Source organism: Myxine glutinosa, chromosome 2 (genome assembly GCF_964187855.1).
Source record: "Myxine glutinosa chromosome 2, kmMyxGlut1.1, whole genome shotgun sequence".
In the NCBI taxonomy this organism is placed as follows: Eukaryota; Metazoa; Chordata; class Myxini; order Myxiniformes; family Myxinidae; genus Myxine; species Myxine glutinosa.
In genome coordinates this window covers 122,661,529-122,678,366 of record NC_136262.1, presented here as the reverse complement: position 1 = coordinate 122,678,366, position 16,838 = coordinate 122,661,529, and the positions used below count along the sequence as shown (strand labels likewise).

Below are 16,838 nucleotides of genomic sequence, written 5' to 3'. Positions count from 1 at the left end.
ATCAAATAGCTGTATGTTGAAATATGTTGAAAAAGTCAAAACTTTACATGGGGGGTACTTACTTTTTCACGTGACTGTATATTTAGAATATATAGAAGATAATGTTTTTAAAAACAAGGCAATTTCACTTACATTTTCGGATTCAACGTTCAATTCTATATAAGTGAGTGTATTTTGAGGCATGTGTGACTTCTAATAAAATTGTAAGCCAGGAAAAACGTTCGTTTCATTCCTTAGGGATACAACATGTAAAACTGGCCCAAACGTGAAAACAAAACTCGCTCATTTTAAGTCGTGCAAGCTAATGCGACCACTCATTCTTCTGGGAAGAATCCCGTGCACATGCTGGTCACACTTATAAGTCACCTAAGTCTTTATAAGTTCATCAAATACTGACACCGCGATTGACATTACTGAGGTAAATGTTGATATCTCTTCTGAGGTAAAAAAACAAAAAACAAACAGTTAAAGCATTATACGTATCAAACGATACATTTTATGAAACGGGGAAACCTAATACACACTTTGGTGGTTTTAAAATGACAGAATATGTCTTTATTAGAAAGAAAAAAAAAGAACCTTGAAGACGACGCTGGTAACAAAATACACCGCTCTAACGCATAACCAAGAGTTTAAACTACATTTACAACAAATATGAAAACTATTTTCATATCACAATGTTAAATATGGATTATATAGAAGATAATGTTAAAAAAAAAATGAGCCCGATCTTCCAATGGTAAACAATCCTTCAAAAAATTCCTGGATCCAGAATATTATCCTGAGCTTCACCAAAAACTAATCAATTCTTCCTTATCCCAAGGGCAATCATCCCACCAACTTTCATCCAAATTTCTTGTTCACAAACACACGAACGCACACGAACGCGCACACACACACACACACACACACACACACACACACACACACACACACACACACACACACACACACACACACACACACACACACACACACACACACACACACACACACACACACACACACACACACACGATCGAATGCATTACTCCCTCGCGGGAGTAATCAATGTACCAGGTTTCAGGTCGATATGTTAAACGGTATGGAAGAAAGCCTCCAAACCACAGGTAAGATGGACAGACAGAGAGCAAACCTATAGTCCCCTCCGGTGAAACCAGTAGGGGACTAATAAGCTGGAAAGTGATTCCAGATGGATCAATCTCTCATCTACTCCCAGGAGAGAACACGAGACACTGGGATTTATATATTTTTTTGCATACAGAATCGAGGCACGTGGAAGAGCTGTGTACAGAATACTGATATTATACACATATGTTAGCTTACGGATCTGGACACGGCCAGTCTCCTTCTCTGCCACCACCGCCACCACCGCCACCACCGCCGCCACCGCCGCCACCGCCACCACCACCACCACCACGTCCACCAAAGCCTCCACCCCGACCACCTGCAATCAGGATGTAACATAGCCTCAGAAATCTCTCTCCTTTTAAAATACTCCCTTAATGTATTCATTTCCTTCTCTCCATCTGCAATGACAGACTTCCACAACACCCTCCCTTCCCAAAATAGGGAAGAAATCTCACAAACAAAAACACTGAATAGAAAACTTTCAACAAATTATTATTACAGTTAACCACAATCACCCCAAAATATCTCACCTCTTCCTTTCCAGGTACTTCCAAAGTCAGGACGTTGAGTTGCAAAGGAAACTTTAATCTTGTATCCATTCAATTGTTTACCTGGAAACAATAAACGACAACGGATGAAGAGCATGGAGGATGGGGGTGAGGGGGGAGAGGGAGCGAGGAATCGTGGAAAACATGGGTAGGAGGGGAGGGGAGAGGGGAGGGGAGAGGGGAGGGAGAAATAGCGGAAAACATGGGTGGAGGGGAGGGGGAGAGAGAGAGGAGGGGGAGGAATAGCAGAAACCACGGGTGGGAGTAGGGGGAGAGGGGGAGGGAGGAATAGCGGAAAACATGGGTGGGAGGGGAGGGGGGAGGAAGAGGATTGGGAGGAATAGCAGAAAACACGGGTGGGAGTAGGGGGGAGAGGGGGAGAGGGGGAGGGAGGAATAATGCAAAACATGGGTGGGAGGGGAGAGGGGAGGAGGGAGGGAAAGGAGGGGGAGGAATATCAGAAAACACGGGTGGGAGGAGATGGGAGAGGGGAGGTGGGAATAGCAGAAAACATGGGTGGGAGCGGAGAAGGGAGGGGGAGAGGGGGAGGGGGGGGAGAGGAGGAGGAGGTATATAAGAAAACACGGGTGCAAGGAGAGGGGAGAGAGGAGGGAGGAATAGCGGAAAACACAGGTGGGAGTAGGTGGGAGAGGGGGTGGGAGGAATATCGGAAAACATGGGTGGGAGGAGAGGGAGAGGAGGGGGGAGGGAGAGGAGGAGGAGGAATATCAGAAAACACGGGTGGAAGGAGAGGGGAGAGGGGAGGGAGGAATAGCGGAAAACACGGGTGGGAATAGGTGGGAGAGGGGGTGGGAGGAATAGCGGAAAACACGGGTGGGAGTAGGTGGGAGAGGGGGTGGGAGGAATAGCGGAAAACATGGGTGGGAGGGGAGGGGGAGGGAGAGGAGGGGGGAGGGAGAGGAGGAGGAGGAATATCAGAAAACACGGGTGGAAGGAGAGGGGAGGGAGGAATAGCGGAAAACACGGGTGGGAATAGGTGGGAGAGGGGGTGGGAGGAATAGCGGAAAACACAGGTGAGAGTAGGTGGGAGAGGGTGTGGGAGGAATAGCGGAAAACATGGGTGGGAGGGGAGGGGGAGGGAGAGGAGGAGGAGGGAGAGGAGAAGGAGGAATATCAGAAAACACGGGTGGAAGGAGAGGGGAGAGGGGAGGGAGGAATAGCGGAAAACACGGGTGGGAATAGGTGGGAGGAATAGCGGAAAACATGGGTGGGAGGGGAGGGGGAGGAATAGCAGAAAACATGGGTGGGAGTAGGGGGGAGGGGAGGGGCAGAATAGCAGAAAACACAGGTGGGAGGAGAGGGGGAGAGGAGGAGGGAGGAGAAAGGATAGGTGGTGGTTAGGAAAATGAGTCAGGAGAGGAGGAATTGGTGTGTGGGGAGAGCGGAGGGGTAGGGATAGGGGTAGAGCTGGGAGTGGGGGTGGTTTTCAGCGTTAGAGATTCGAAAGTGATGAAATCAATGATTGGTGAAAGTTCCACAAGTCTGAAAACACATTCCAAATTGCTCCTCAACATGATTTTATCGAACTGGTGAAGTGCGGGAGGCGTGTGAGTGATTTGAAAATGTCGCGATGGTTACACTTTATGTAAGAACTGAAGTTAGTGGGGGGAGGATGGAAGGGGGAGGATGGAAGGGGGAGGCAGGGTGCATACCATTAAACCAGTCAATGGCGGCACGTGCAGAAGGTGGGTCATCAAACGAGACAGTGGCTTCACCCTTCGATTTCCCAGAGCCTCTGTCGGTGTACAAATTCACCATTGGTCTTCCGGTACGTTTCTGAGTCTGACAAAAAGAGAGATAAAGAACAAGCTTCAGGTTTCTATTAATTGTACATCAGAGCAGATAGGGTAATGGGTCTCATAACCAGGTGTTTTATAACTCAGTGGGAGGTGTACTCCAGATTATGACAGGAAATTATCAAAATGAAAAAATGTTTACATCATCATAGGCCTCAGCCTGTGGTTAAAAGCTTTTCCTCCCACCACTTTGCGTGAACCACATGGCATTGGTGAGGAAAAGAAAGCACGCCTCACCGCTTTGGGCTACGAACATCGATGATGTGATGACCACTCCACCATGCTCAGTACCAAATTGCCAGGATACAAGCAGCCTGGGTTTTTGATTTGTACACAGTCAAGGCTCATGCAAGAGGTGGAACACTGAACGGATCAGGATGCAACAGAACAAAAGGAACAGAAGAAAGAGTGGCAGAGGAGTGAAGGATAGAACAGAGGTAAACTTCGACAAACAATGGGTGTGGGTAGCAATGGGGGGCAAGAAAGGATGCATGTGGTGGACAACATGAATACAGAAGGAAACTCTCTGAAAGGAAAAACTGGAAACTTGGAAGAAGGGATTGGTGTGGAGCAGGGGGTCAACGAGGGTAGAAAAGATCATGGCAGGATCATGGATTGGGAATGACTTCAGGTGGTGGTGAACAGCTGCCATGAAGACCTGGAGAGAAGAACGAGATTGATGAGAATGTGGAAGTTGGTTCCACAAGTGGGAAGAAAAATAAACGAATGAGTGGAGGTGAGCAGTGATCCTGGATTTTGGTAGTTTCAACAGGAGGGTGTTGATGGTGCACCTGGGGAGGGGTAGGGACAAAGCACATAAAGAGCAGAGGGCACAAGACCAGAAAGGAGGTAGTAGAGGACAGACAGACCACAGACTCAGGTTCATCACAAGAGATTCCAATGATTCTGAAAGCTTTGGTTTCTACAGCGTGAAGCCGAGCTAGGTGTGAGGCAGGAGCACCAGCCCAGAGGGGAGAGCAGTATTCCATTGAGCTTCGGATGAAAGCCTTGTATGTGGTGAGGAGCTCAGGTGTGTCAAGGAAGGACTTCGCACGATGGAGGATGCCCAGTCGGCGACTGGCTTTGGAGGCCAGCTTGGAAATGTGGTTTTCCCAGGAAAGATCATGGCAGACAGTGAGACCCAAAAGCTTGAGCGACAGAACTTCTTCAAGAAGATTGTTGAGAAAGTAGATGGGAGGGTTTTCCAGATGGTCTTTTCGGCGAGACATAGTGAGAGTGAGATTTGTCAGGATTGAAATGCAGTGTTCACAAGAATGCAGTGTTCACAAGAATGCAGTGTTCACAAGAATGCAGTGTTCACAAGAATGCAGTGTTCACAAGAATGCAGTGTTCACAAGAATGCAGTGTTCACAAGAATGCAGTGTTCACAAGAATGCAGTGTTTTGATAGCCGTTAAAGGCTAATGTGTTTGCCCGTCTTAAAACTGAATTTCACTTTCACAGAGAGATTTCTCGGGGTAATCGCTTTGTTCAGAAATGGTGCAAAGCTGAAGTCCTGTGTAAGGTGGAGGGAGACGATCTATTTTTGCTGCTTTAATTAATATCTCGTGTCTTTCTGTTCCTCGATTTAATTATTTTTATTGACTGCTATTGTATTACTTGTTTTCCTTTTATACTTTTGGAATAAATGACGTGCGTGTGTCTGTGTCCGTGTCCGTGTCCGTGTCCGTGTCCGTCTCCGTGTCCGTCTCCGTCTCCGTCTCCGTGTCCGTCTCCGTGTCAGTCTCCGTGTCCGTCTCCGTGTCCGTCTCCGTGTCCGTCTCCGTGTCCGTCTCTGTGTCTGTCTCTCCCTCGTCACTAGCTCCTACCTCCCCATCCTCAAAGCATTCAAGGCAAAGCAATAAAAGTAACATTTCAAAGTAAACACCGCAAATGCTTTTCATACTCAAGTCCCGCCACACTCAATTCTACCAAGTTGATGCTAATCTGCTAAAATAAAACTATACATGTGCTTAGTGCCCAACAGCGACATAAAATAAAGTGTCAAAATCGGAGTAAAATTAATCCCGTCCGCCAAGAAGACCAGAAAAGTCTCGAAACTATGCCAAACGTAGAAGCTTCTCGCCACCTTCGACGTCTTCAAAGTGTGCAAAGGAAAAGATCTACTCGGCAAGCCGAGAGGCAGCATTTCCCCCATGTTTGCCGCTGCAGGTGGGCTCCTGCCATTATATCCATCCGTGAACAAGGAACGCTCAGACAAAATTAAGAGGCTCTTCCTTTCTGGGTATGCCTCTGTTGGGAGGTGTGACTGGGGAAGGAAATTAAAAGGTAGCCGTCGACACAAAGACCACCATTTTGAAGCCCGTCCACGTCTGCCAGCTAATCAAGTGCCACGAGGAAATTGGCAAACAGCACTCAGGAACTCATCAACGCTGGTTTTGCGAAGCCGAGTCTTTAAATTTGAAGAAAGGTGTGGTAACTGACAGTAAGTTGTGATAGAGCTTTGATTTTAAATTTAGCAAATGTGCTTTGATTGAAATGTATAAGCTCACACTCTATAACTTCTCTGCTGTGTTTTCTCATTACGGTTCATGGAGGTTATAATACACGGGGAGGTGTAAGGGAGGGGTAGTGGGGAGGGGGAGGGCATAGTGGGGGGTAGGGGCAAGAAAAATATTTAATTGCACACACATGGTAAGTTCCTGTCCGAAACTTCCTGTCCGAAAGTACAATATATGGGTTTAGAAAGAATATTTTGATGTGAACGGGTTATCTACCAACGTACAGGTTTAAAGAGTACCAACTGTCGTAAAGCTCACCCAGGCAGCACTGGGGTTGAGTGTTGAGGAGGGCAAAATGAAGGGACAGTATTTGTGAGGGATTATTATGACCCTTATCACCGAGGATGATTTATAAGGTGTGCGTGGGGGTGGGGGTGGGGGTGGGGGTGGGTTAAAAAGCACAAAAGTGAAGGGAAGACAATACAACAGACAAACCTTAATGATTCCAATCTGTTTGAAGTAAGTTGCAATGTCGTCCACAGACGCGTCTTCTCCTAAACCCTCCACAAAAATCGTGTTGTTGTCGGAGTTATCTACGTCATCTGGAAAAGCAAAGATTTAGCATATTATGTCAAAGTAAATTTATAACACTATAAATTTATAACCCTCGGTATATACGAGGGCCAGTCAATAAGAAACCTCAAAATATTTTTCACAACTTGTTTATTGCATGTATGCGTGTAACAACTTTGTTATTGGTCTAAACCCTGGTCTAAACCTGGTCTAAACCCTGACACCCTAAACAACTTCAGACCCATCTCCAACCTACCCTTTCTGTCAAAAGTTTTGGAACGCGCTGTAGCCACTCAACTCAAACATCATCTCTCTGCCAATAACTTGTATGAAACATTCCAATCCGGATTCCGCTCCAACCACAGTACTGAAACTGCTCTCCTCAAAATCACCAACGACCTTCTCCTCTCCTCTGACGCTGGCAACCTCAACATTCTCGTCCTCCTCGACCTCAGCGCTGCCTTTGACACCATCGATCACACTATCCTCCTCACCCGACTTGAATCCACCTTTAACGTCACCGGCACTGCCCTCTCTTGGATTAAATCATACCTCTCTGACAGATGCCAGTTCATCTCCATCAATAACTGCAAATCCCCCACTGCTCCCCTCCCCCAAGGTGTCCCCCAAGGTTCAGTTATTGGCCCCCTCCTCTTCATCCTTTACCTGTCCCCGCTCGGTCACTTAATCCGCCGTCATGGTCTCCAATTCCACTGCTTCGCCGATGACATCCAGCTTTTCATCTCCACCAAGTCCGTCTCCACCGACACCCACTCTATCCTGACAAACTGCATCACTGAAATAAAATCCTGGCTTCAAATCAACTTCCTCAAGCTTAACTGTGATAAATCTGAAATAATCATCATTGGCCCAAAAACGCTCACAAAATCCACCCATAACTTTGCCCTCAACATCGACGGTATCCCAGTATCCACCTCCCCTCACATCCAGAATCTTGGCGTCATCTTTGACCAAACCCTTTCCTTCGACAAATACACTAAACAGATCACAAAGTCAGCCTTCTTTCACCTGAAAAACATTGCCCGTCTCCGCTCATCCCTCTCCTCCACGGCTGCAGAAACCCTCATCCACGCCTTCATCACCTCCCGTCTGGACTACTGCAATAGCCTCCTCTATGGTTCACCCTCAAAAATCACCAATAAACTCCAATACATTCAGAACTCCGCTGCCCGTCTACTCACTCATTCCCGGACCCGTGACCACATCACCCCCGTCCTTTACAAGCTTCACTGGCTCCCCATCCCCCAGAGAATCCAGTACAAAATCCTCCTCTTGACATACAAAGCCCTCCATAACCTGGCCCCATCCTACCTGGCTGACCTCCTCTCCAGACACACTCCCACCCGCAACCTCCGCTCTGCTGGTACCAACCTCCTGACCCCCTCCATCCGGACCAAATTCAGATCCTGGGGGGACAGGGCCTTCTCCATCGCTGCTCCCACCCTCTGGAACTCACTACCTCACACCATCAGAGACTCCTCCTCACTCACCACATTCAAAACATCACTAAAGACCCACCTGTTCAACGCTGCATTCAACATTCAACCCACAGCATTTAACCCCTGACTATCTCTTCTCCTTCTCCCTCCTTTTGCTTTAAATATTTCCCTATTGATTCTTGTCTTGTCTTTTTGATTCTTGTCTTATATATATGCCGTATATCGCTGCTGTTTGTTTTCTTGATTCTTGTCTTTTTGCAATTGTTGTTTTCATGTATTGTTATGCATTATGTTTTCCACTCTGTCAAAGCGCCTTTGGGCTTCTGGAAAAGCGCTATACAAAATAAATGAATTATTATTATTATTATTATTTTTCAACTTGATCTCCATTGCGCTCAATGCATTTTTTCCAGCGCTTTACTAAGGCCTGGATTCCTCTAGGAAAAAAATAATCTTTTGGCTGCTTGTATAGCCATTCGTGCACCGCCTCTTGGACCTCTTTGTCAGATCGGAAAGTGGTTCCACCAAGCGCCTCTTTAAGTGACCCAAAGATGTGGTAATCCGAAGGGGCGAGGTCTGGCGAGTAGGGTGGATGAGGAAGACTCTCAAAATGCAGGTCCTCGATTGTTGCAGTTGTAGCGCAGGCAGTATGGGGCCGAGCATTGTCATGCTGCAGCAAAACACCAGTAGTGAGTAGTCCACAACGTTTTGATATGTTTGTTGGTTTGAGATGATTTTTAAGGAGGTCGCAGTATGATGCACTGGTGACTGTGGTCCCTCTGGGCATGTAATGCTCTGCAAGTGGGCCTCAGCTATCCCAGAAGAGCGTCAGCATAACTTTTCCTGCGGACGGCTGTGTGCAGAATTTTTTGGGCTTCGGTGAAGTTGAATGGCGCCACCCTTTGCTTTTCTGGCTGAAGTTAGTGGACCCAGCTTTCATCCCCAGTAACGACGCGCTGTAAGAAAGCGTCGCCTTCTGTTTCGTAACGTCGCAGAAGTTCTTCACATGCGTCCACTCACCGACCTTTCAGTTCGGGTGTGAGTTGTCTCGGCACCCACCTTGCAGACACTTTGCGGAACCCCAGCACGTTGTGAATGATATGGTGTGCTGAACCACGGCTAATGTTCAATTCGGAGACCACTTCATACAGCGTAATGCGATGGTTTTCCCTTAGCACGCGCTCAACTCCTGCAACCATTTCTGGTGTGTCGGCTGTGTGAGGGCGGCCCGAGCGAGCAGCGTCTGCCACACTGGACACTCCACTTTTAAACTTCCTGCCCCAGTCATACACCTGCAGCAGCGATAAACATGCATCACCATATTGCACCTTCATTCTGTGATGGATTTCACTGGGATTCACAACCTCACTTCCCAAGAAATGGATGACAGCGTGTTGCTACTCCCTGGTGCATGCTTCTAAGGGAGCCGCCATCTTGGAACTGCTCTACCAACGTCATACAGAATATTGCCAGATATAAACAGGCAAAACATGACTCTTACCCATAGATATAACATCTGTCGTCCACAACTACACACATTACATTCTCGAATTTATATCGCCATTTTAAGGTTACTTATTGACTGAATGAATGAATGAATGATCGTTTTAAGGCCATTTTCCCCGCTAAAGCGGGGGTTAGCCTTGCGGGCTCCATGACAATCATGGTTCCCTGTTTGAGGCAATGTTTTTTATGGCCGGATGCCCTTCCTGAAGCCAACCCTTAGTCGCCTCTTACGATGCGCAGGGATACGGTGTACCTATTCTAAATCGGGGTACACACCGTGATCATTCATCCCAGCAAGCTTGTACTCAAATTTGCCGACCTCGGAAGGATGATAGGCTGAGTCGACCCCCTTGGTGTTAATTCAGCGATCGACCGGGATTCGAACCCAGGATCCTAGGATCCCAAGCCGGCACCCTAACCGCTAAGCCAACACCAGGCTTATTGACTGGCCATCGTATAATTATAACGGCACACTTCGATGCCGCAATGTCGATGGACATGCCTCCTCCTACATTCGTACATCATTATAAATACTTGTACCAAGTTTGATTTAAATGCATTCCGTTGTTCTCAAGTATCACATTTTTACCTGACATGGCCTCTGACCTTTGACACCAAAATCTAATCAGTTCATATTTGCATCATAATATATACTTCGACCAAGTTTGGTCAAAATCCCATCACTGGTTCACAAGTTAGCTCAGTAACAGTATTTTTTACCTCGTGGGACCTATGACCTTTGACCTATTGACCCCATAATCTAATCAATTTATCTTTACATGATTATACAGACTTGCACCAAGTTTGACTTGGTTCCCTTCAGCAGTTTTTAAGTTATTGGGGCAAAGAAAAGCTATTCCAGACTCTGACCTTTGACCTTGATGTCAAAATCTAATCAGTTCGTCTTTGAATCGTAATAGTGTGATGGTTTTGTGAACCAGCGCACACCCCCCGGCAAGTGCAATCATCATACAGTGTCCCGAGACAGTTATTTCTTATTAAATGTTTAGATAGCCCTTCCATGGTCTAATTGGTTCAAGGGAACAGGTGCTGTGGAGGGAAAGAAGGCCTTTTCTATGTGCTACAAACCTCCTTTATTATTACTTTGGGTTTCATTTGAACTTCTTCTTTGTTCTCTGGTCCTATGGTCCTTCATTTGGTGAAGAAACAATGATGTGAGTGATCCCCAAAGGGGAGCAAGGCGAGGGGCCAGGGCAGTCTGCCAGAGACGACCGGTGGTCCCAGAGTTGCTGAAGAGACCGTATTCCAGTCAGAATTCCCCCCCCCCCCCCCCCCCCATAATCACCAGTGATTTTGTTATTCCCTCATACCTTTCCCCTCGCGAAGGGACAAGGAGGACGCGTCTGTCCGCTTTGGGTGAGGAGTGGAATGAACCAAGCCTCATCTTTTCTTTCTTTCTTTCTTTGCTTTTCTAAAGTTCTTTGGATGTGTGTCTGAGTGGCACCATTGTCTTGTTTAATGTAGGTAGAATTGTGAAGGGGATCTTTAAACCGGGTTAAGAACTGCACTTTGTCTTATTGCTTGTACGTTGCTATCCCCTCATAAATACTCCCCTGCATGTTTTGTTTGCCCGTCACTATATATAATTAATTACCTGTGTAAACGCTCCCCCATGACCCTTCCTCGTCCCCTTGTAAATAAATCCCATTGAATTGTTCTTCCAATCTGTCTGTGGTGTCTTATCTTTCATTGAGACAGCAAAATCCACACTCGTGTTAGCTGGGACGTTATTCCCCAACTGATTGGCTCCATCACATAGCCGATGCGTGTATGGCCATTCTGCTTGGTGGCCCCCTTGATTAAATATATCAGCAGAGGGGCGATCCCCAGTCAGGTCAACCACCTCATCTTCAGGTAAACGGCTGGCAGATGACGGTACTTAGAAGGAGGGGTACTTAGACGGAGGATCCGGGGAGAGGTCTGGTAGACTGGTTGGCGTTTGTGGTCTGGACAACGGAGCTATCCGCGACCGGAGACCTCAGGACCGGGGGTTGAGCATATCCCGAGGAGAAGCCTCCACGTGGTGAACTCGAACCCCGGGGCCGTAGCAATATATACTTGGACCAAGTTTGGTCAAAATGCCGTCACTGGTTCACAGGTTAGAGTGGTATCAGAATTTTTTTTACCTAACAGGACCTCTGAACTATTGACCCCATAATCTAATCAGTTCATCTTTGCATCATTATACATACTTTTACCAAGTCTGATTTTGATCCCTTCAGCTGTTCTTAAGTTAACGCGGACACGCAAATCTATCACGGATGGACAGATAGACAACCTGAATAACTGCACAACTTCGTTGGCGAAGGCATAAAATGTTATGTTGACATTGGATCTTAAAATGTTATATCAATTTAGATATTAAAATTGGATTCATAATGTTATGGATAAATTAAATTTAAAATGTTGTGGTTAAATTTAAAATGTTATGGTTAAATTACACATTAAAATGTTATGGTTAAATTACACATTAAAATGTTACGGATAAATTACACATTAAAATGTTATGGTTAAATTACACATTAAAATGTTATGGTTAAATTACACATTAAAATGTTATGGTTAAATTACACATTAAAATGTTATGGTTAAATTACACATTAAAATGTAATGGTTAAATTACACATTAAATTGTTACGTTTAAATTAGACATTAAAATGTTATGGATAAATTAGATATTAAATTGTTATGGTTAAATTGAAAACGTTATGGTTAAAGGTAAAATGTCATGGTTAAATTTAAAATGTTATGGTTAAATTACACATTAAAATGTTATGGTTAAATTACACATTAAAATGGTATGGATAAATTGCACATTAAAATGTTATGGTTAAATTGAAAATGTTATGGTTAAAGGTAAAATGTCATGGTTAAATTTAAAATGTTATGGTTAAATTACACATTAAAATGTTATGGTTAAATTACACATTAAAATGTTACGGATAAATTGCACATTAAAATGTTATGGATAAATTACACATTAAAATGTTATGGTTAAATTGAAAATGTTATGGTTAAAGGTAAAATGTCATGGTTAAATTTAAAATGTTATGGTTAAATTACACATTAAAATGTTATGGTTAAATTACACATTAAAATGTTACGGATAAATTACACATTAAAATGTTATGGATAAATTACACATTAAAATGTTATGGATAAATTACACATTAAAATGTTATGGTTAAATTACACATTAAAATGTTATGAATAAATTACACATTAAAATGTTATGGATAAATTACACGTTAAAATGTTATGGTGAAATTACACATTAAAATGTTATGGTTAAATTACACATTAAAATGTTATGTTTAAATTGGACATTAAATTGTTATGGTTAAATTTAAAATGTTATGGTTAAATTTAAAATGTTATGGTTAAATTACACATTAAAATGTTATGGTTAAATTACACATTAAAATGTTATGGTTAAATTACACATTAAAATGCCACGGTTAAATTACACATTAAAATGTCATGGTTAAATTACACATTAAATTGTTATGGTTAAATTACACATTAAAATGTTATGGATAAATTAGATATTAAATTGTTATGTTTAAATTGGACATTAAAATGTTATGGATAAATTATATATTAAATTGTTATGGTTAAATTTAAAATGTTATGGTTAAATTTAAAATGTCATGGTTAAATTACACATTAAAATGTTATGGATAAATTAGATATTAAATTGTTATGGTTAAATTTAAAATGTTATGGTTAATTTAAAATGTTATGGATAAATTACACATTAAAATGTTATGGTTAAATTACACATTAAAATGTTATGGTTAAATTACACATTAAAATGTTATGGTTAAATTACACATTAAAATGTTATGGTTAAATTACACATTAAAATGTTATGGATAAATTACACATTAAAATGTTATGGTTAATTTAAAATGTTATGGATAAATTACACATTAAATTGTTATGGTTAAATTACACATTAAAATGTTATGGATAAATTAGATATTAAATTGTTATGTTTAAATTGGACATTAAAATGTTATGGATAAATTATATATTAAATTGTTATGGTTAAATTTAAAATGTTATGGTTAAATTTAAAATGTCATGGTTAAATTACACATTAAAATGTTATGGATAAATTAGATATTAAATTGTTATGGTTAAATTTAAAATGTTATGGTTAATTTAAAATGTTATGGATAAATTACACATTAAAGTGTTATGGTTAAATTACACATTAAAATGTTAGGGTTAAATTACACATTAAAATGTTATGGTTAAATTACACATTTAAATGTTATGGTTAAATTACACATTAAAATGTTGGTTAAATTACACATTAAATTGTTATGGTTAAATTGGACATTAAAATGTTATGGATAAATTAGATATTAAATTGTTATGGTGAAATTTAAAATGTTATGGTTAAATTTAAAATGTTACGGATAAATTACACATTAAAATGTTATGGTTAAATTACACATTAAAATGTTATGGTTAAATTACACATTAAAATGTTATGGTTAAATTACACGTTAAAATGTTATGGTTAAATTACACATTAAAATGTCATGGTTAAATTACACATTAAAATGTCATGGTTAAATTACACATTAAAATGTTATGGATAATTTACACATTAAAATGTTATGGTTAAATTACACATTAAAATGTTATGTTTAAATTGGACATTAAAATGTTATGGATAAATTAGATATTAAATTGCTATGGTGAAATTACACACTAAAATGTTATGGTTAAATTACACATTAAAATGTTATGGTTAAATTACACATTAAAATGTTATGGTTAAATTTAAAATGTTATGGTTGAATTACACATTAAAATGTTATGGATAAATTACACATTAAAATGTGATGGATAAATTACACATTAAAATGTTATGGATAAATTACACATTAAAATGTTATGGATAAATTACACATTAAAATGTTATGGTTAAATTACACATTAAAATGTTATGGATAAATTACACATTAAAATACTGTGGTTAACCTAGATATTTAAATGTTGTGGTTAAATTAGACATAAGTTTATATTTCAATTACAATGGTGAAATGAGACAAAACTAAAAAATAAAATTTCCTGCAAATGCGTCAATATCTGCCTCTGCTCATGTTTGATGTCAACCCACTGTTTTATACGAGTGTCAATTAAAGTTCACATAAGAGGGAGCACTTGTACAAAACATTCCACATCCCTCAGCATTCCTCTCCTACCATGTACAACACAAAAATGGTTCAAGGTTGAGGTCAACTTGATAACTAAAAAACAAAATCAAAATGTACAGGAATGTTAATGCAGATAAATTTCCTCCATCGCTTAATTTGTCAGACCTTGATGCCATTTGCCGAGAAAAACTACGGGATTGGTATGCTGCCATTTCAGGACATCCTTTGACATCTTCATCAGTTAATGCCACTCAGATGTTCTTTGAGTGGTCCAAAGAGATGAAAATCACAGGTGACAGCATGGTGGCGGGGAGGAGGATCGAAACAATCTCTGCTCGATTAATAGTTGTCACATTTTCAGTGTGAGGGCAAGGAATATCATGCAGCAAATTCTTGCCCTGAGACACCACACCTGGCTGTCATCTGGATATTTCTCCTCTTACTTCATTGCACAACAACTCACTGGGTATTTCCTCACAACAACTCAGTTCAACAACTCTCACTTCATTTTGGAATCTCCCATGATGAAGCTAACTCCGAGGGCCTTTCTCTCTCTCACCACAGGCAGGTAGGCGGTCTTTCTGTCTTCTACCCACTCCTCTCCGGCCTTGCTCCCCCAGCTCTCACTGTGCTCTGTCCCCCAAATATTCCTACAGGACGCACAAGATCTGCCAGCAACCCTCTTCTGGTTAAACAGCCAAAATCAGGACTCTCTAATCACCTTCACTCTTTCATTCCTCTTTTCTTCCACCTCTGGAACAAACTCACCCACTCTCTTCAATCCCACTCCCCCTCCAGGTCTTTAAAACAGCTTTACCACCATCTTCCCCCATTCAAAACCTTGATCTTCTCTACCCCCGTTAATTCACCCCAGATCCACTTTTATTGAAATATCGACTTCTTTCCTGGTCGTCCTCGCAGTTTCCATGTGTTTTTTTTTTACCTCTCCCAAACCCCCCCCCCCCCCCCCCCCCACGCCCTCTCCCTCCCACAGATCTCCCGATGTCCCTGCTCTCCATCTTGTCTCCCGCTCCCTTTATCATGTTTTATGTGTCAGTTTGTCTTTTTTTATTGATCAATGTTAGTTAGCTCTTACATGAGCCTCAATCTTGTATACCGAAAAAAAGAAGAAAAAAAAGTTGGAGCATTTAACAATGCAGAGCCTCACGAAAGCATTTGTCTTGGCATCCCCTTTCAAACACAGGGGTGCTTTAATAAAGTAGATCTGCTTAAAACAGACACGAAAGAGACCCAGACACAAATTAAAGGTCTAATATAACATGAGGCCGCACACACCAAAGGGACGCACACATCTAAATACACTTGAGAATGTTCAAAATCAATCACCATTCAAAGCCATATTCACCACCATCTCTTATCTTCCCCCATCCATAACCTTGATCTTTTCTACCCCCACTAATTCACCCCAGATCCACCTTGTTTGAAATTCCAACTTATTTCCTGGAAATCCTGGCAGTGTCCATATGTTTATACCTCTCCCACCCCCCCCCCCCCCCTTCACATGCCTCCCCCCCTTCACATGCCTCCCCCCCAAAGCCCTCTCCCTCCCACAGATCTCTCGATGTCTCCATGTCTCTCGGTCCCTGCTCTCAAATGTTGTGTTTGTGTCCTTCCCCCTCTCTCCCCATCTTGTCTACCGCTCCCGATGTTATTTGTTTTATGTGTCTGTTTGTCTTTCTGTATGATTAATGTTCGCTCTTTCACGAGCCTCGATCTTGTATACAAAAAAAAAAAAAAAAAAAAAAAAAAAAAAGCCAATTTTTAATCGCTGTATCATTTAAACAAACAATTATGTGAAAGACATGCAGATCATCACATTGTGCAAGAATCTACGAATTTTAACCGTTTTGATTTTTCTTCCTCACATACAACTGATGTTGCACCTGTTTCAGTACACATGCCTTTAGTTTGGCCTCCATAGATTGTACCCATAATACTTTGACCAGCGTTCACATCACCCCATACATCACATCACAGGTGTGTGCCTTTCCAAATCATGTCCAATCAATTGAATTTACCACAGGTGGACTCCAATCAAGGTGTAGAAACATCTCAAAGATGATCAAGAGAAATGGGAGGCACCCGAGCTAAATTTCAAGTGTCATAGCAAAGGGTCTGAATACTTA

At 42.1% G+C, this 16,838-nt stretch overlaps 1 protein-coding gene across 2 annotated transcripts in view; it reads right to left on the bottom strand.

Moving 5' to 3' along the window:
- The window catches only part of LOC137412966 (RNA-binding protein FUS), a 138,285-nt gene that overhangs the window by 10,244 nt on the left and 111,203 nt on the right, over nt 1-16,838 (bottom strand). For both annotated transcript variants that reach the window (XM_078771579.1, XM_078771580.1), the window contains exons 9-12: nt 6,453-6,559; nt 3,353-3,482; nt 1,662-1,742; nt 1,327-1,447 (exon numbers count right to left, since the gene is read on the bottom strand). In XM_078771579.1, the coding sequence (XP_078627705.1) occupies nt 1,327-1,447; nt 1,662-1,742; nt 3,353-3,482; nt 6,453-6,559 (439 nt within the window). The remainder of the gene's footprint in view (nt 1-1,326; nt 1,448-1,661; nt 1,743-3,352; nt 3,483-6,452; nt 6,560-16,838) is intronic.